The following is a 20,662-nucleotide window of genomic DNA, read 5'->3' on the forward strand; positions in this document are numbered from 1 at the left end:
ATGGACGAGGACTCATTTTACAGTGTTTTAGCTGACTTGGATAAACGGCCGAAGAAATGCAGTGGAGAGAGGCAGAGGCAGCGGGTGCTTTGGCCGTGCAAGAGGATATGGCCTGCGGGGACCCTTGGGGCATCAGAAGCTACATGTACATGGTACTGTACATGTAGGCACTGCTGGCACGGCTCTGCAAGCAGGAAAACTCAGCTTTCCGGGCCAATATAGCACGCACTGAGGAATTTATTGCTTCAATTAACTATAATTACCATCAACACTGACTGGACATCCACATAAAAGGCAACTTTTCTCTTTAAGTTACATGTATACGTACTGTATATGTATAAGTATAAAGGTAACTTATTTAGTTGGATAGTTTCGGTGAATCATAAATATGATTCCAATGACTGATGCAGTTACTCTACACTGTGCCTGGGAGATTTATTTCTCTTTCTCTTTGCTGATATGAGCATTACTCAAAAATGATCTGGATTTTATCTGTCTTAAATGACAACAGGAGGATACAAAAAAAAATCATAACTCAAGGTCCACTTGCTAGTTTTTTTAGAGGGGTGTTAAATGCATCTTATAGTCTTCCTCTGCAGAGTTAGATATTTAGAAGTTAGGTTCTCTCTGAATCCCACCACTGTTGATCCAACTCTCTAATCTCTGACTCAAGTTAGATAGTTGAAGAGTTAGTTAGACCAAACTTCAACCATTGAAGAAGATCAGGAGCAGCAGTTGAAAGCTCTGACACAAGCTAGTAAGTGGACATTGATTTGTTGATTGATATAAGATTTTGTCAAATTGTAACAGAGTTTGCTTAGAAGCAGACCAAAAGTCACTTTTTCTTAGGGCCTGATCAGTCAGAGCGTGTTCTGCAGTGATACAACTCTTTTTTGTTATTGAGTTCCGATTGAGTGCTAACGTTAGCGTAACATAAACCATGAACTTACCTTATAGTTAATAGTACAGTTTAAATTAATGAAAACAACTTACCTGAAATCTCAAGTACCGCACTAATTTGCCTCCTGCTGTTTTCTGTTCAGATCATGGTAACTACGGTTGATAAACTCAAATACAGTAGCTCCGGGTATCCAGCAACAGTCTACAGACCTGCTGTTTTCGGTTCAGATCATGGTAACTACGACTGGTAAAGTCATAAAGCTCCAGGTATCATGCCACTAGAATGAGAAAAAACTCGAATGATATCGGGCGCTTTCCCGCGGGCGTTCAGGGCACTCCTGCTAAGACGCGAGGCGCTCTGCAACGCAAAACACGTCACTCTCATTGAAAACAATGACAAAAAAACGCACCAGGCTGCAAAAACGCGCTATGTCTGACCAGGGCTTAGTGCAGTTGTTTGGTCAGTATTCAGGTTTGATTGGCAGCATTTTCACTGGCCTTAATGGACAGGACTAAATGGGGAAAAGCACTACACAGATGAGGTGTGAGCACAGCCTCACGGTCTCAGTATGAGAGTTGTTAGTTAGTTTTTGTAAAGAAAAAGAAAAAGGGGTTCAGTACAGAGAGTGTGCTTCATTTCACCTCCTCTCGTTTTTTCCTTCCCTGCTCCAGGAGAGAACCCTCTTCCATGTCATCTCCACATAGACAGTACACAGCGTCGAAAAGATCACAGCAGTTGTCCACGGACACACCCTCTCTGATGGCTGAACACAGCTTCTTCAACAACGTGGGCTCGCGGGTGAACTCTTCCCTCTGTAACGGCAAGGTACCAGACACTGAGAAAAAAACATAAAGCTGAATGTGTCCCAATAATGTCATCACAGTAAAAGGGAGAGTGCATTAGCATTAGCGTTACCCTGCAAAGCTCCTGGAAGGCCTGGGTGCAGATGACTTTGGGGAGATGCTGGACAATGACGTGCAGGCTCTCCTCCTGCAGCTCCGTGGCGAGGCTCCTCACCTGTTGGGCCCACTTGACTTCTGGGAGGCTGCCAAGCAACTGCTCGGTGCCACACAGCATGGTCACTGCGTTCTGCACGGTCTGAATGGAAACATCTATCAGCTAAAGAAACTCTCTAACTGAGAACACAAGATAAAGTTGAATGAACACGGTCCTGTAGAAAAGCACCGTGTGATCCCTGCCCGGCACCTATTGATCAGTGGAGGGAGTCCCAGAATCGTGTAATGGTTCTTGGCCGCCTCTAATTCTCAATTCTTGCCAAGAGTGAACAATAGCACATTTGTCTTGCTTTCCTCGCAGAGTGCACTCCACCTCTTTGATGTGATGAAAGACAGACTCGAGATTCAATTATCAATTACAAGGCAGGATCACTCCCCATCTGTCTGCATCCACATCATACTCCTAAATGAGTCCGTCTTTAATAACTGAGAATTTAATAAAGGTCATGTTTGATTAGATTACGTTTGAATTTCCTTCCTGTGGAAAAAACACTGGAGAATGGGTTGATGATATTGGTGCAATTACATGAATGGAGTACGGCTGATGACTCTGGGTGGGATGAACTCACCATGGTTTCGGTTACAGCCGTTAAACAGGCCGCGTGGAGCTCAGGGGACAGGAGGGAAAAGTTTCTCTCGCACCACGTCTTCACATAATGATCAGCAACCCACCTGGAAATACACATCATAGAATAGCTGTAGATCACATGCTTTAAGGTCATTACAACAGGACAGTTCCTAGGGGTCGGAAAAAAAAAAATCGATTCACCTATGTATCCCGATTTTTTTTTTTTTTTTACGATTTTAAAATCGTTTTTTTAATGCCAGAATCAATATATTTGCTTAATTTGAGTCTATGCGGAGGTAGAAGGAAGTTACCGCTTTTATTGTTGTAGTCTGAGTAACGTGATGTTATATCTGTTCCGTATCCGTCAACCAAAACAAACTGCAGTGAGCCGAAACAAGAAAGTAGAAAATGGCAGAGGGTCTGCGTGGATACGACCTGCACCCTCACACGTTAAATCCAACGTGGTAAACACGACACATACAGTAAAGTATGGAAACACTTTGGATTTCTCACATTGCCAGGAAAAGCACAGCTAGACATCACGGCTAAAGCTGCATGCTAACTCTGTCATGGAGAGGAAACATTATCGTATTGCGGCAACGTGTGGTTAAGCCGGCCGTCACTCTCATCTCCGTGGTCAAATCGGCCGACGCTACAACTGTAGAGCACCCATTTACTGACATTTATGTTAAATGCATTCAAACGCCCCCGATGGAGCTGACCATGGATGTATAAAGAGAACGGAGCTGACGGGAGAACTAGCGACGGACTTGGCAAAGTTAGCAGAAGTATATACAGTATAGTATGGGTGACTACATCTGGTTTTCAAAATAAGGTGTTAACAAAGGGAACTGTATATACAAAATATATATATGGGAATAAGATTGATTGGATTATATTCACCAGAAGTATAAAACATTACATGTCCCTACAAATTAAGAAGAAAATACCACTAATTTGTGAGGGAAATGTCTTTATTCTTTGACCTTTTTGGTTGCTGGAAAAAATTCAATAAATAATTCCTGACAATGATCCTGATATATTTGACTTCAGGACATCTCTGACTACATACATGCTGAAAATCAAACATTTTTAATGTATTAATTTAGATATTTTTCCAAAGTAAAAGTCCTTAGAAGTGTATGATTCAACTTTCAACTCAAATCGCAATAAATCATAATATCAAATTGCGATACTTGTAGAGTCGCAATACTTAAAAATCGTAATAACTATCAAATCTCCACTCAAGTATCATGATAGTATCGAATCGGGAGATAGGTGTATCGTCCCAGCCCTTTCCCACGTTTCTGCAGTGTAACCCAGAGGATTCTCAGGCTCTGAGGCTCGAAGCAGCGGTGGGCAGAGCTTTGCTTGAGGGAACAACGCAGTGAGTGAGGATGAGAAGGTCAGTAACGCACTGCTGCACAGAGCAGCGCAGCTCCATTCGCCGTCACACTCGCGTGACTCATCAAGACTCAGCAGAGACAACACGGCAAGCCCTCGTCCCCCCCACACGCACAACACTTCAACTCAGAACCAGCTCACGCACACACATCGCTCGACACATCCTATCACCCCGACCTACATTCACACACTTTTTGCCCTCTCACTGCAGTAGAGCAAGAACACAGTTAGCCTGCAGAAGAATCAACTACAGGAGAGTTTGTGTGCACACAAATGAATAGAAAAGAAAAGGGATAAAAGCTGTGCAGCATAATGAAATATAGAGACATGACAGCGTATAGGTTACCAGTTAAATCTGATCCAAATGCACGAGCAAGCTTCTCAATGAAATGCCATATGCTAGTGGCTATGGAGTGTCTTATACTGAATCTTTAGAAATGCCTACACATTGATCATTCATTCATTTAAATTAAGGTTATTTAAGATAAAAAAAATTTAAAAAATCTGTCAAGAAATGTGAAATGTGTCTCCTGTAGATTTATTCCTTTTGCCTAATGAATAATTAATTTAAAGGATCATAAATAACTATTACATTTTAATCACATTAAAGCAAATTGCATTATACAACGAACCTCAACCCCAGGCTACTTAATAACACAGAAGTATGAACCCACATGCTGGTTACCTAGCAACAAGATGCTGATGTAACTTGCAGTGGCAAGACTGGTGACAGGTAGGAATGCGTTGCTAGAAAGTCACACACACACAAAAAAAAAAAGAAACTGGTGCTGCGTCCAAAATCACAAACTCTGCAGTACATACTCAATACGTGTACTATTGTTCAACATACGTGTGTGTGAATAAACAGTATTATGTAGCTTTCTTGACGCACTGAATTGTAATTACCACGTCACTTGAGAGCCTCCGTGCCGGATGGAGACGCGTAACCATGGTAACCCGCATCAACCTCATGTGTCCAAACAATGATTTCTGAGAAATATAAAGTCTGAACTAATTCAAAAACGATATTACACCCAACAAAGTGAAATCGTTACAGAGCCGTCCGTCAATGTCTGAATGCTGTGGTTACTGCCGCATCGCATTGTGGGATATTTATGGCAGCGTAGTGTCCAGCGTTATAAATATTCAGCAATTTACATACTACTGGTTTCATACTAAGGTTTCGGACATACTAAAAAAATTTCACATACTGTTTTAGCGTACTAAATAGCATGTAAGTGTGGGATTTTTAGATGAAACTTGGGTAAATAAAACAAAAGCAAAACAAATTTAGAGCCAATAATTCAAATGTAGTGACTTTTGCAAATGCTATGTAGATAATGTATTTTAATTTCCAAGCTCACACTCACCTCTTACACAGCATGTGGAGGTTTTGAAGGCCCAAGGCGTGTGTGAGGGACAGACACTCCAGAACTGTTCTCTGAACCCCGTCAATCGGCTGCTGACACATGAAGGGAAGAAAAGAAAAAGGGCTATTTATACTCAGTACAGTAATTTGTGATGCTCTGAGGGCTGTGGAGTGAGAAAGGCATACCATATAACTAACACATGGTTAAAAGGGAATGAAACAGCATTATTATTGACACAGAGGCAACAAGTGTAAAGCCAAAAGAATAAAAATGGGATTTGTTGTCTGTGTTTTCAGCTGTGATACTCCACATTCTGCTATATCACTGTTGTTTTGCACTACAAGGGATCACTACACTGATATACGATTAACTACAAATGCAGACTTAAAGTAGAAAAATTCTAACCACAATTTTGAATCAATAACATTTGATTGGGTGCAATAATGACACTTCAGCATTCAGAGTGCATGCTTTGTGGATCACATCAAGCAATCTCTATTGACAGGTGACTAATCAGCCTTTCAAGTCGGGATGCAATGATCCAACTTTATCTCTCTGATACTGATTCCATTACCTAAACTCAGGGCATCTGCCAATACCGAGTAGTGATCCAATACCAGTGCTCTGTTTTACCAGATTTAAAATCTGTATACCTCAGTACAAGAAACTCATTGGAACAACTTTTATGTAAGGTAACTTGAGGCCAGTGATTGCGGTGGTGCTAATAACTGATTCTGTGGCCTGCCGTGACTAAACTGATTCAGTGGAAATACTGAATTTTTAATGACATTGACAACAAAACTGGATCAGTCACATCATGGCAGATAGCCGATCCACTTAATAAGGTCAGCATTGGCACAGACAGTAGATCCCTAACTTCAAGCAGACTGGGATGAACCTGTGTTTGCATTCACAAACTCAACTGTGAGTACAGGGAACAGATCTTCCAGTGCACAGGAAACATGTAATGTGTAGGTCAGGGGTCCCCAACGAGTAGCTCGCGAACTACCAGTAGCTTTTCTGCGTTTCTGAGTGACTCGCTAAAGGTTAAAATAATATGTACATAAATTTGATAACAAAGAGTCACTTTGTAAACCTGTCTAAATTACTATTCAATCAAATTCACAGACATCCCGCCCCCTTCTCACACAAAATGATTATTTGCCAATCAGCTGTCAATCAAATGAGTTTCGCTGCTTTCAGGTTTGGTTACATCAGTACCTCTGTAACATTATGCAATGTTAGCAGACAAGCAAGCACACACCAGATTTGATAATGACCACAAAAATTGCCAGGCCAATAAAATTAGGAATGTAACAAGAGTCTTTTTTCACTAATGTGTGCGTCTCATTTGCAGTGCGAGCGTGGCAGTTGGTAAAAGATGTAACGTCACCAAAGTCCACAGAAACTTTTCTTGGGACTTTTTCGGCCGGTAGCAGTCTACGAACAGAGAAGGTAAAGGAGCTGAAATAACTCTTAAAGGGACTATTTGCTCCGCCTCTAGACGTGAACGCGCGCTCACTCCACACTGCAGAAGAGTTAGTTTAGCTCTGAGAATATCTAGCGAATGCACAGGGGACGTTTGTGCAGAAATAACTGCTGCAGCTCCTCCAGACCAACAGAGGTTTTCCGTGTCTTGGGAAGTAACGGAGCTCTACAGAGATTTACGTTGTCTTCTCGTTACCGACCGGGTGCCGGTGTCTCCTCTGCTCTCTCCGGCTGCGGGCGGAGAGAGCAGGGAGACACGCTGCAGAGCCCCGCTGCCTCAGCCTGCACTTAGGCAGGAAAAGCCAACACTAGGATCAGATCTAAATCATGTTCATGGAGAGACCTTGGTCTGGTCAGCTAACATTACTGCCAAGCAGCTGAAATATAGAGTGATATTGTGGTTTTAGCTGACTTGTGTCGCCTCACTGTTTTGAGTGATGCTCGTTCAGGTATATTGAGAGCGAGCAAGCGCGAGCCCGACGCTGACTTTCGTTGATTTCACGGCCACAGGTGTCGCTGTTAAGAAGCATTTCTGAAAGTTACAAATAGTCCCTTTAAAAGACAAACATCTCTGTTTACCAAACTGAGGAAGAAGGCCAATACACACAGCAGAGGCTACGTTTAGTGGCGCACATCCTAATGAAACATAAAAAAGCCCTTCGCCTATGGCGGGATTGTAATGGAGGCAATGACTGCGGTGGCTGAAACGTTATTAAAGGACCATAAAAGTAAGACAGAAATCATGTCTGCTATTGGCAATGTACAACTTGGTGCAATGAATACAGATACAGCCACCTTGAATCTCCCCTGCCCTGGCCGATACGTGACGGAAAGATAGCTCTCGGCCACTTTTGTTCCGTGAAATTAGCTATCAGAGGAAAAAAAGGTTGGAGACCCCTGCTGCAGGTGCATTGTTTATGTAGGTATTAGATCTTTTCATCTGGTTACATGCCATGGTGGCCTATCAAGTCAAATTTTATTTATGTTTAAGGAGGCACACTTATTTGATGTGGAGAAAGCCTTATTTTGATTTGAAAGATTGTACATTCAAAGTTGTATTCATATGTTTACAAAGTACAATATGAAGGTGAAGGATGCGTATCAATTTCTAAGGTTCAAATTTTGTTGACATATTTATTTTCAAAGATGTAAGAATAAGAATAATCCGGTGGAGTGTAGGCACTGAAATCACATAATGATAATCATATTTGTGCAGCCCTAAATTCAACATATTTGAAAAATCACACACACAGTACATATATATAGGTAATACATTATGAAATCTATCTTTTCATCTCTTGTAATCACTAGTTTTTCTGGTGTATAGCTGACCTTGGGGAAGAAGCGGCAGTAGTCTCGGGTCAGAACCATCTCCACCACGTCTTTCAGCCCCTCTAAACCCAACATGTCTGCTGCCAGCATCACCTGACTGTGGGACAGGAGACACAAAATACAGGTCAGCTTGTTTTCTTGGCCTTCTGTATTCTAGTTTTGAACACTCTGTTCACATACAGTACCTGGCACTGGCTCCAGGTGGCAGATCCACAATGGCCCCATACATGAACTGGAGCAGGATCTCCATCTCATCTGGCCCTAAGCTGGAACGGTTAACAAAATAATGGGTTTAGAAGCTATATTTCTAAAGTTAACATACAGAATTATCCCCAATCACAATCTAATATTATCTTTGTGAATCCAGGCACACTGTGTAAATGTATTAGTTCTGTTAATACAACAAACACAACTGTTAACACAATCCATATATCATGCAGCACTCAATCCACGTGACTGCAGCCCGAGGGCCACTTCACAGGTTCTCCCCCCCGCACGTCAACGCAGCAGCTCCCCGTTCTGACAGCCACATCTTCCCCCGTTACCCTCAGATCAGTAATGCTGAGGCGACTGACACGTCCCTCCCTGGAGGAAAAAAATGGGCTTCATTTGCTTTTCCCCGCTCTGAAAAGAGACTGCGAGGCTGGTGGTGGTGGTGATGGGGGAGGGCTCTCCAGCAGGCAGTGGATGAGAAGACATTTATGTGCCTCATAGAGGAAATGTTGCAACCTTGCTTGCTACCAAGTACTCCAAGTGGGCCGTTACTCACCGGTATGCATTACCGGCACTTCTTCATTTTACTCTTTGGCGTACCGTGACTATTTCTTTCACACCAGCCCTTCTCACAAGCTGCCGGTACTCTTTTCTGCCCTCTCTATATCAGGTTCTCTGGGAGATTGATCACTGCGTTTCATAACGGTACGGTGCAGCGTCAGCGTTTTTGCGCCCCGCCTCATCAGCCATATGAACATAAAAACTATGAGGGGAGAATCTGGACGAGATGACGCAAAGCACGGGTGACGGGGGGGGGGGAGCAAACGAGGGTGCTGTAATTTATCAATACAATGTTCACGTCGTTTTTGTAAAATAATTAGTGAACTGTTCGGAATAACTTCTTTTTTTTTTAAGTTTTCTGAATCTGCTCTTTTAGGGCAACCATTTCCAGAGAATTAAATGTTCAGACGAAGGCTGTGATATGTGTAAATAATAAAATAATCATTTAACTGGTAATAATAATGGTCCAAAATGACAAAAAAAATTTAATTTTCTTGGGAGAGGACCCCCAAATCCAATATCTCCTAGTATCTTTTATTCACTGTAGAAATTCAGAATGTGTCTCTTTAACCTGCTGTATAATATGTAGGAGCATCCTGACTGGGACTTTGTCCCTAAAAACTGAATGATACCTACTATAGGCTACAAATAACACAGGAAAGCACATTAACTATTAACACTAAACACACCACCTTAACACTAAAATGTTCCAGTTGGAATATTATTGGAGTATTATAGGCCTACTATAGAAGATGCACAGCCCAAGTATAAGAATATACCAATAAAATCCCAGCTGATTATGACACAGTATAACATGCTTAAAGAGATAATGACTAAGTAGGAATAAGTCACAAGACATTGCTGATACAGGCCGACACACACGCCAACATGTGAATAAGAAGAGTACTGGCACTTATTCTTTTCCACTTCAAGCACTGCTTGGTAGAAATCTGAGCGAGCCATCAGAGATTCCTCTAGCAGTGGGTGGCTGGAGTTAAAACATGGCATTGTGCGTGAAACCCCATACTGAACAGAGCCACTTCTGTTGCACAGCCTGAATAATTAATGCAGCATATGCAGTAATTCGGCTGTATTGGTCAGGAATGAAATGTAGAATTGTTAGACCAGGAGTGGAGGTGTATTATTGATCCCCGTGATCTGCTGCAAGATGATGCTGCTGATGCCGCCGGTCTTACCCTTGCAGGGTGATGCACTGTCTGGAGCTCTCCATCCAACTGCCGCTCAGCATGGCTCGGAAGTACTGAGACCGCGCGCACAGGATCGCCCTAGAAAACCCAACAAAGCAGGCAGTGGCATGTCAGATCCACCCACCGTTTTAATATTTCGCATGTCATCTGGCGGGCCTGCGTGTGTGCTTAAGTGGCTTTGAAGTGACAAGTAGGAGGACAAAAAAAATTTAGCATGTGTTCTGTAGTCTCTGGAGACAAGTGTTTTTATTATCCCTGGCCTCTGAAGATTGTACTGTCACAGAAATATAGTGTTTATAGTCCTTAATTAGCTCCAATAAAGGATAAAGCTGGTGAAATTCTAAATTCCATGAAAAGACAAAAAAAGTATGAATGTGTATATATCAAAGCCTGACGTATCTTATTCTTCTGTACCATAAAGCTCCATTGTTTTCCAAAAACTATTAAACACTCAATGAGCCTCACCGTTGCACTGGGTTACATAAATATGACACTGTAGTTTACCACATACATACTTACCAGCATGCCAAATGTGTATTAATCTGCAGCTGATAATAGTCCCCAACAAATGCACTATTTCATCCTGTTTGAGTAAGTTTACTAAAAATTGCAGTGCCAATCTCTTTTTAGGAAATTACTTATTTAAGGTGGGGTTGTGGCCCCTGCAGTCTACATGTCGAAGTGTCCTTGGGCAAGATACTGAACTAAATTCTCCCGAAGGCTGTGCCATCGGTGTGCGAGTGTATGTGTGAATGTTTATCGCTCCTGATGAACAGGTGACACCTTGTATGGTAACCTCTGCCACCAGTGTATGAATGGGTGTGTGAATGGGTGTGTGAATGGGTGTGTGAATGGGTGTGTGAATGGGTGTGTGAATGGGTGAATGATGGCTTGAGTTGTACAGCGCTTTGGAGTGGTCGCTAAGGCTAGAAAAGCAGTATATAAATGCAGTCTTTGAAATTAATATAGTGGACTTGAGGCTGAGTGCCACAGACAGAAAGTACGGTGAGACGCAGAATAATGCCAGCCTTATCTTTAAATACATTTCAGTGTAATGCAACTGAGAAACTATTCATAAATTAATAACTAAGGAGGTTAAATAATGCTCCAAAACTTGTGCTAAATTATGGCGAGGAAAAAGTGTCATGGCCATTTTCAAAGACCTCAAGATACTGTATGTGAATGAAAATGGGTTCTATGGGTACCCACGAGTCTCCCCTTTACAGACATGCCCACTTTATGATAATCACATGCAGTTTGGGGCAAGTCATAATCAAGTCAGCACACTGACACACTGACAGCTGTTGTTACCTGTCTGGCTTGAGTTTGCCTGATATGATTTGAGTATATTTTTTATGCTAAATGCAGTACCTGTGAGGGTTTCTGGACAATATTTGTTGTTGTTTTATGTTGTTAATTGATTTCCAATAATAAATATATACATACATTTGCATTAAGCAGCATATTTATCCACTCCCATGTTGAGAAGAGTATTAAATACGTGACAAATCTTCCTTTAAGGTACATTTTGAACAGATGAAAAATGTGCGATTAATGTGCGATTAACACTGTAATTTTCACGTCACATACTTGCATTTGTCATAAATTGCTCTTTATAGCCTGATGAATGTCACCTGTTCATGAGTAGGTGCCTGTTAGATCGCTAGCATGATCAACACCTCTAGACTGCTATATCAGGCTGCCTGTTCTGCTTTGTTTGAGGGCAGGGATACCATTCACAAAAATCTTAACCAATAGCGTTATTTGGAAACACTGCCTTCCCACCAGGCGTTCAAACCCTCTGGGTGGGAACTGCAGCAGCTAACACTGAGCTGTACTACAGATCACTGCTGCAGAGCAACCAAAAAATAGCCCAGCTTCATCTCTCTGACGAGCTCTCGCTGGCTGGCTGGCTGGTTGGCTGCTCCCCTGAGCATGAGCTGGGAGAAACCTGTCTCCATGGTTACCATCTGCTACTACTACCTCTGCATCACTGGAATGACCACCCACCCCTGCTCCACACTGGCAGGAGTCAACAGCAGATGTGCGACCTCTGTAGTGTTTTACATCTGGTCGATGTGGCTGCGGTTAACATGCTCTCATGCCACCTATGATGGTAGTCTTAATAAAAACAAAAAAAAAAACAGTGCTTTTGGATTCCAGATGTATGAATAAGGGAAGCCACCACGAACAGCTCTACCTGTGGCAGCAGAAGACCTGCTCCGCTACTTGGATGGTGATGTCACACTGCTCTCCCCTCTGGTACAGATCCAGCAGGTCAGCTCCGAGGCCCGAGGCTGGCAAGAGAACAGTGTCTGGAGGGAAGTTGAGATGGATAATGAGGAAGGGCGGGAGGAAGAGAGTGATGAAGAGAAAGGCTGGGACAAATAACAAGTACCCACGAGTCTCCCCTTTACAGACATGCCCACTTTATGATAATCACATGCAAAGTTGGGCAAAAACCATGCCGTTTTTTGAATGCAGTATAAATATGTTATTTTTCGCCTATTCTAAAATGTTATTTTAATATTTCTGCATACTGGGGTCCCTAAACAGTCTTGGAATTGCATAAATTAGGTATTACTGTAAAGCTGAGCCCCTTAACTTAACTCTTTACTGAAACTTTACAACCACAAACTAGAGACCTAGAGCATTCAGAGGATGGATGGCTTTCCTAGGTATGTTGACAATAAGGGGGTTTCCAGAACAGTAGTGTTTGCCATACAGCTGCCAAAAAAATGCAATTCTTGCAGAAATCTCCAAATGTCAAAAGTTTTTGATACTAAATCCCAGCATGGCTTTTTCTATGGTGTTCCTCAAGGTCTTAGTGTCTTAATGTGGTATTTTGAAGGGATTATTGGTCATTTTATCAATTCTTAAGTGGCAAAAGAAAATAATTTAGGACCAAATCTGTGTAACAACAAACGGTATCATCCCAAAAATTGCTGCATAGAATTCATGTCTATTTCTGATGTATGACTATAGCAACTTGACACACAGTGCTGAGCTGCATGTCAAGTTATTTTTCAGGTTCCCAGCTTTCAGATGATGTTCACCACTTCTATGTGACATCTACTGCTGACCTGCTATCGCCCCCTAAAGTCCCCCTGTACCTCCCTAAAAAAGACAAAAACAGGTCTATTGTGGGTCTCAGAGGGTTAATAAAAATACTGTTAATAGTGAAAAAAGGTAAAAGAATAAATAAATAAATAAAAAAAGTATCCGCAGCATGGCCATGCTGCAATTAGCACTAACAACAACAGGGATCCAAATGAGATTAGCTGTTAAATGGATTATGACTGAGATAACATGATGAGAAGAAGAGGGACGGAAGGAGGGGGGGGCAGCTGAAGAGCCTCATAACCTACATAACCTAGAAAAAACCCTCCATGGAAGAGTGTGTTCATCTGTTTACCTGAGTCAGTGGAACTATGAAGGTCTGCGGGGTCGGGAACAGGCGGAGTACTGTCTGGCACTGAGCCCTCCGTGTCTGGGATTATTTCAGGCGAGCGCATGCTCTGGTCTGCTGTGTACAGTCGCCTGCAGGGGGTGGGGGGGGAACTCTAAAGGTTAATTAAAACTAGGCCTTTCACACTTATTTAAATTACAATCTCATTTGATGCAGTGTGACTTCAGTGATACAGAAGCCCAGGCGCAGGATTTGCTGTTTTTCCTCAGTGAGGCATTTAATAAAGTGACTGGCAACCTTATGAAGTTAATTACAACTTGTTATAGTTCATTAGCCCTAACTACTTGACATCTGTAATATGCTGTAGCATCCTGGCTATTTCCGCCAAGTGTGTTAAGCAAGTGACTTAGTTGCATTAATGCAACCCAGGGGTTAAGGCCCCGACCATGGACTGACTTCCCACTGTACAAAAGTGCACTTGGTCTGCACAGTAGTGATCTGGGGGGCTGGAGCCGCGGTATCGAGGTCCCATCCACACATCCCCAGCTTGCTAGCGTGAGCCACCTAGCTGCCATGATAGCACCACGGTAGCTGTTTGGCTAGACAGACACAACAACTAACCATAATATATCTATAACTACATTTATAAATTGACACATGTTTTATTACACAGACTCATAATGGTTATGGAAAGTTAAAGTTACATCTCCTCTCTTGTACAATTCCCAATCAATCGTAATTTCCTCAATCATGACGTCTCATCCTCTTTTATAGCATCAAATAATTAAAACCAAATCAAACACATACATCAGCGTGATAAGAACTACCTAAAATGACAGAAATCTTCTTTGGGAAATATGTATTTGACGTGTACTTTGAATTTTTAGTTTGGCCCATGTCCCATCCGCTAACATGAAGTGGGCAAGATTTATGACCTATACTGCAGCCAGCAACCAGGGGGGCGATCCAGATGTTTTGGCTTCACTTTTCGGGGGAGCTGTCATTTCGTCCATCTTTATATACAGTCTACGGCCCCGACTATGAAACCACAACATTCCCAGTTCAAGTCCCGCCAATGATTTTTGTTGCATGTCATTCCCCATCTCTCTCTCTCTTTCCTCTACTTTCACTATCTAATACAAAATATTCTTAAAAAAATATACTTAACGCTACTGCAATGAGATATTTGGCATATATTTTCATATAGAACGTTTTTTTTTTGTAGAAAAACATGTTTCTATTCCTCAAACCAAGGAATTGAAAAGAGCATTGTTTTAATATTGGTGCCGAATTTGACTGGTATCGTTACTGGCACCTTTATCATATTTCCAATGATACCCAACCGTAGCCTGGAGATGACCTTACTACATGCCCAAACTTTCAGTATCTTTCTCAGTATATAGAGGCAGTGGGTTTAAAACAATCAATTAATTAATCTGTTGATTTTTTTCACAATTAATTGATCAATCGTTTTGTCATTAACGTGTCAGAAAATCTTCCGGAGAATAAGTGGATTCAGATTGCTTTTCCGACCAACAGTCCAAAACCCAAAGATATTCAATTCGTGATCATATAAAACAGAGAAAAGCAGAAAGGATCCCATTACCAGCAGCAAAGCAATTTTGGCTTGAAAAGTTACTCAAACAATCAACTTATTATAAAAATAGTTGCCAATGAATTTTCTAGTGATTGACTAAAAACTGACTAACTTAACGCATGCATTTTTAAAAGGATATGTCTGTGCATACCAAACATCCCCGTCTTACCTGAATACCTGAACTCAGCAACGTTGCATCTGCCATGTGTAAAAGAGCTTTGAACTAACTTTTAGACTCCATGACAGTGTAACCAAACAAGACAGACTCTTTCTTCTAGTCCTAATTATAAACTGCTAATGAGACACAAACACAAATCAGTGGATCAAAGACTCACACTGCAAAAGCCTTGAAGGAAACCGCTACACTAGAAACTTACAGATGATTAGAAACACTTTGGGATTTGTGTTTCGACACCGACATGAAAGTGTGATGTGTGATTTATTATTGAATAGCTGCAGCGTTTGCAATGCTCCTAGAAACAAACATACAAACACCAGCAAATCCTGCAGATTAAAGGTGGTGTGCATGGCGCCCTCTGTCTGTGAAACTGTAACATTAACAGAGAGGGATAAATGGTGATCGCCTACTAGAAAGCAGATGTAGCGTTTTGGCTTCATGAGTGGTATTCAGAAAAGCCATTAAAGCTTTTCTTCTTTATTCTTCTATAGGGGCAAATAGAAGCTGCAATGAGCAAATCAGCAATCACTTGAGCCTACCTGAGGAAATCTTTCAATCCAGACAGCTCATAGCCAGAGAGATGGATGATGGTGGGATCTTTGTGCGTCTGTCCCTGAAGGACATGAGGAGCTCTGGCCAACAGTACGGCTCTGTGTGCTCGGAGCGAGCCTGACCCAGCATACAGAGAAACATCAGCCTCCAGCTCCTCCTGCAGCAACCTGGGGAAATGCATTACAACACTTTATCAGCGGCAGTTCCCTCAAAATCACCCTTTACTAAGTGATTAAAGAAAAAAGATGTACATACATGGCATCAGTGTGAATTGACTAGAAAAAACAATACAAACAAACTATGGTTGTAGCCAAGTAGGTTTGGGAATCCCGACCCGATACTTTCAAGGTATCGACTGACAAAACCCAGTACCAAGTAGTAGGTCTACGGAAACGTCTCCAGTCAAACGATACCTGCAATCAATCCTTTTTGAGCACAGATCTTGAAAAAAATTGTACTATTTGTCAGAGCGTGTGAGCAGAGTGGAGCGCGAGCGAGCGGGGAGCGTGAGTGGAAGGATATTGGATGGGGCGCAGAGCGGATTTTTAAAAAAAGTTGGTTTAAGTTTATTTAAAAACACTGACTGATGAATCACTTTATTCAAATTGAGAATTTTGTTTGAGGATTTTTTTTAGGGTGACGTCATCATAAAATATGACGACAGACATACGAAGCTTCATCCGAAAACCTCAATAGAAGCTTTGAATGTAAAAAAAAAAGAAAAAAAAAAGACATTCAATAGCCTACAGCCAGAATTAGTAGTGAGTAGAACGGCCTGGAGCCGCCGGGGAGCAGAGGGAACGAACAGCTCCGTGAGCTAGCCAGTGGGAAACACACACAGCTTTCATTCACATAATGGGTATTGAATGAAGTACTCTATTGGTATCACTTCAAGGGTACCAGTATTGGCATCGTAACAGATTTTTTATACCCAACCCTAGAGCCAATTTGGCAAAATATTCATATTAAAAGTACATTTAAAAGCCAACATAGAAAAAAGACAATAAACAAAGGTCTTCTTGGCCAACCTCTAATATCTAAGATTAATCTGATGGCCTATTTTTCCACTTCGCAGTAACACAAGCACAGTCCTGAGGCAGGCATTTCTTCTTCACCATCATTATCTCTCGTCCCGCCTCAATGACTGATCTAGGTGACCCAGAAAGCAGTCAGCTGAAGGCCAGTAGGGCGGTATGAGGTTCAAATGTTGCTACTATGTCCATTACTGTAAACCTCTGATGAAAAGAGCCTACACTGATGAAGCACTAGTGCAAGAGGAAGACTCCCATCCGTATCAACTAAAAGCCAATGAACCGAACGGATCCATGTGAGCTTGTTTCTTGGGAGCTTCCAGTCATCGGTGAAGTGAAACTGTAAAAGATCCACTGATCCTATTATCTGAGGGAAAAACCCCACCCTTGGCCATTCTACTACTATTACACGTAACAAAACTAGGGCGGCAACCAACGATTATTTTCATTGTTGACAAATGTGATTATTTAACCATTAAAAGGTTAAAATTGGTCCTTGAGTTAAGATTTATTTGTCAAACTATATTTAAACATGTTTTACATGACAGCAATCATCCTGATTAAACTGGATCTACCAGCAGGTTCTTTAAATAAGTTCACTCTTACTGAGTGGATGATTGCAGACCATTTACGTGCGTCTAAGAGAAGCTGCAGACACAATCAGAGTTGTTTCCATTCTACAGCCCTGTATTGCTTTGACTGCAGTTGGAAAGCTTTAAGACACCGGTATCTTTGGTATATTGACATTTGCCAATGATCAACGTTTAACCCAGGCCTTTTGCAGTTCAGTGCATACTGTCACATGCCTTACCTGTCCAGGTCTGCAGATAAAGCAGATGATAAACATCTCTTCAGCTGCTCTTTGTGTTTGCGCTCTTTGGCCTGGAACTCCCTCGCAGCCTCTGTGGTGATCATGGTTCATTAGGTTCTCTAAGACAGAGACAAGACAGAGACAAGACAGAGACAAGACAGAGACAAGACAGAGACATCAGCCTGTGAATGTGTTAAGCAGCTCCAGAAGAGGACTGGATAAAACACAGTGGCATGCTGTGGGGACAGTCTGAGGAAGCCCAGAGAGACAGATCGTCTACAAAATAAATAGATATTGCTGCAATACAACAAGTCACGTATGATGCAATTCTATGCTTTAATAAACTGGGGGAAAAAAGTTCAGAAACTTGTGTTTGGTGGATTATTTCTCTGTTGTTACAATGCTAATTTGCATTGTATTTCACATCGTTGGAAAGCCTGTTTATTTACCTTCACAATGATGTCCAACTTGTAAGGATCATGCATTTGTGGGATGAGCAGCACAGCTGATTATGTGGGTAGCGCCCAAGAAAAATTTGCCAAAATGCTCTGCCAAGGGTAAACAGTGTATCCTCCTGTTGGAATTGACTCTTGTTTTGAGTTGTTTGGTGGATTGGATGATTGAACTCTCTTTCAGTAACAAGGAACAAACAAGACATATTGACTATTTTACACTTTATTCATTTACATCATTGTGAAGGTAAATAAACAGGCTTTCCAACGATGTAAAAATACAATGCCAATTAGCATTGTAACAACAGAGAAATAATCCACCAAACACAAATTTCCAAACCTTTTTTCCCCCAGTTTACTTATGATGCAAAGACATCAGCCTGTGAATGTGTTAAGCAGCTCCAGTAGAAGATGGATGGATAAAACCCAGTGGCATGCTGTGGGGGACAGTCTGAGGAAGCCCAGAGAGACAGATCGTCTACAAAATAAATACACATTGCTTGAATACAACAAGCCACGTATGATGCAACTCTATGCTTTAATATTTATGATGCAACTTCACCTGACTCCCCTACAGCAGGTGACAGACTCTGCTGTCAGCAGCGCAGCACCATCTCTCACCACACAGACTGACTCTACGTTTACCAGCACTGAAGCCCAGAGAGGCGCTGCTGCTCACCAGTGTGAAGAAAACCAGTTAAAATGGGAAGACATGACCACGACAACCCGACACAAAAGCACAAACTATTGTGTGATCAAGAGCATTATATTTACCTGCAACGTTACTGTCAACACCACAATGATAACACACCGGCTTCTGTTAGCTTCCACTGATAACATCACCAAGAACAACCAGCTTCCCTCTATTTTAAAACAAGTTTAACACACCCAGTAACACACACACACATACCTGTGCTTACACATGTATTATCTCTCTCTGCCGACCTGCTCCGGGCTGTGAGCTCAGTAACATCACTCTGATGCTCCTCTCCTGGCTAGCAGCATGCTAGCTCTAGCTCTAGCTAGGTAACCCGGGCTACCGTTACTATGGAGCTAGTTCTCTTCTTCACCATTAAACCCTTCACCGCCTCGTGGTGAACAATAGACCGGTAGAAATGACTTGCAGCCGATACTCGTCTGTTAGTCTGAGGCTCGGTAACAAGCTTTAGTACCTTCATTACCGGGCTGACCCACTGACCGATGTTGTTGACATCACCGCTGCACGCTGCTCTCCACCCACTATAGGACACTAGGACAGGGTTGGACAAAAGGGAGAAGGAGAGGACATGTCATCACAGCCCCAGAAGCTGCTGCACATGCGCAGTGCGAACGGAGAAAGTGCCTCAAGTGACGCTTTCAGGTACTGCGCCTAACCTCGAAATTCCTACTTTCAAAATAAACTCTACTGGTTTGCTCGGTGATAATGGGAAGGTTATGTGATATAGGTGCCCTTTGGTGGTTGAACACAGAGGAACGCCTCACATTATAGACTATTATTATTAGACTATTGTAATTTCCTCTACACCTGCAATCTGCTTTAAATCGCCTGCAGGTGGTTCAAAATTCAGCGGCCAGGTTATTAACCAGAACTAGCCGTCGGTCTCACATCACCCCTGTTCTGGCATCCCTCCATTGGCCCCCTGTAACATTCAGAATCAACTTTAAGATCTTGCTAATTACATTTAAGGCACTGCATGACCTCGCCCCCAGTTACATTGCTGATCTCCTTGTTCCTTATTCGACCTGTCGAACACTTCGATCCTCTGATCTCGGCCTTTTATCCATCCCCCGCTCAAACTGCAAAACAAAAGGTGATCGGGCCTTTTCTTAGCCTCAACTCTCTGGAATCACCTCCCCCAGTCTATTAGAGCTGCTGAATCTCTGAACTGTTTTAAGCAGCTTCTAAAAACCCATCTCTATAGGCAAGCCTTTCTATAGGCCTCATCCACATGTGTGTTTGTCTGTTTTTGTTTGATCTGTTTCTCATTGTTTCCGTGTGTCATATTGTCATTTTTCCTTGTTTTTTTCATTGTTTAATGTTTCTTCTTGTGTGTGAAGCACTTTGTAATGGTGTGTTTTAAAAGGTGCTATATAAGTAAAGCTTTATTTATATAGCACCTTTTAAAACACATACTTACTTACTTACTTACTTACATTACAACTCAGTCTACATTCTTCTATCAGGGGAGCAATGCCACTCAGATCTGAATCTACCAGTAGGCCTATTTTTGAGGTTAGATTTGGATTCAACTTGGTGTATTTTTTTTTTAAATCACACACAGAGGGTTGCAGGTTCAAACCTGGCTTGGGGCCCTTCTGTGTGGAGTTTGCATGTTCTCATGTTAGCGTAGGTGTTCTCTGGCTTCCTTCCACAGTCCAAAGACATGTAGGTTAATTATTGACTCTAAATTGCCTGTAGGTGTGAATGTGACTGTTTGTCCCTGTTTCAGCCCTGTGATAGTCTGGAGACCTGTCCAGGGTGTACCCCGCCTTCGCCCAATGTCAGCTGGGATCGGCTCCAGCCTCCCCGCGACCCTGAATAGGATAAGCGGTTGCAGATAATGGATGTTT

At 42.1% G+C, this 20,662-nt stretch overlaps 1 protein-coding gene across 14 annotated transcripts in view; it reads right to left on the reverse strand.

Annotated features, from left to right (window-relative positions):
* Positions 1-19,418, reverse strand: part of btbd8 (BTB domain containing 8) — a 36,501-nt gene extending 17,083 nt beyond the window's left edge. Inside the window, exons 1-14 of one of the 14 annotated variants that reach the window (XM_037769581.1) lie at positions 19,264-19,280; positions 18,654-18,762; positions 18,472-18,569; positions 17,640-17,758; positions 15,785-15,964; positions 13,477-13,601; positions 12,262-12,376; positions 10,050-10,139; positions 8,265-8,345; positions 8,080-8,176; positions 5,260-5,348; positions 2,487-2,589; positions 1,817-1,999; positions 1,543-1,713 (exon numbers count right to left, since the gene is read on the reverse strand). In XM_037769581.1, coding sequence (XP_037625509.1) covers positions 1,543-1,713; positions 1,817-1,999; positions 2,487-2,589; positions 5,260-5,348; positions 8,080-8,176; positions 8,265-8,345; positions 10,050-10,139; positions 12,262-12,376; positions 13,477-13,601; positions 15,785-15,964; positions 17,640-17,743 — 1,338 coding nt within the window. In that variant the 5' untranslated portion in view covers positions 17,744-17,758; positions 18,472-18,569; positions 18,654-18,762; positions 19,264-19,280. The other 13 variants (XM_037769586.1, XM_037769578.1, XM_037769583.1 and 10 more) reach the window with 13 other exon arrangements.
* Between the last annotated feature and the right edge of the window lie 1,244 nt (positions 19,419-20,662).

Source organism: Sebastes umbrosus, chromosome 5 (assembly GCF_015220745.1).
Source record: "Sebastes umbrosus isolate fSebUmb1 chromosome 5, fSebUmb1.pri, whole genome shotgun sequence".
Classification (NCBI taxonomy): Eukaryota; Metazoa; Chordata; class Actinopteri; order Perciformes; family Sebastidae; genus Sebastes; species Sebastes umbrosus.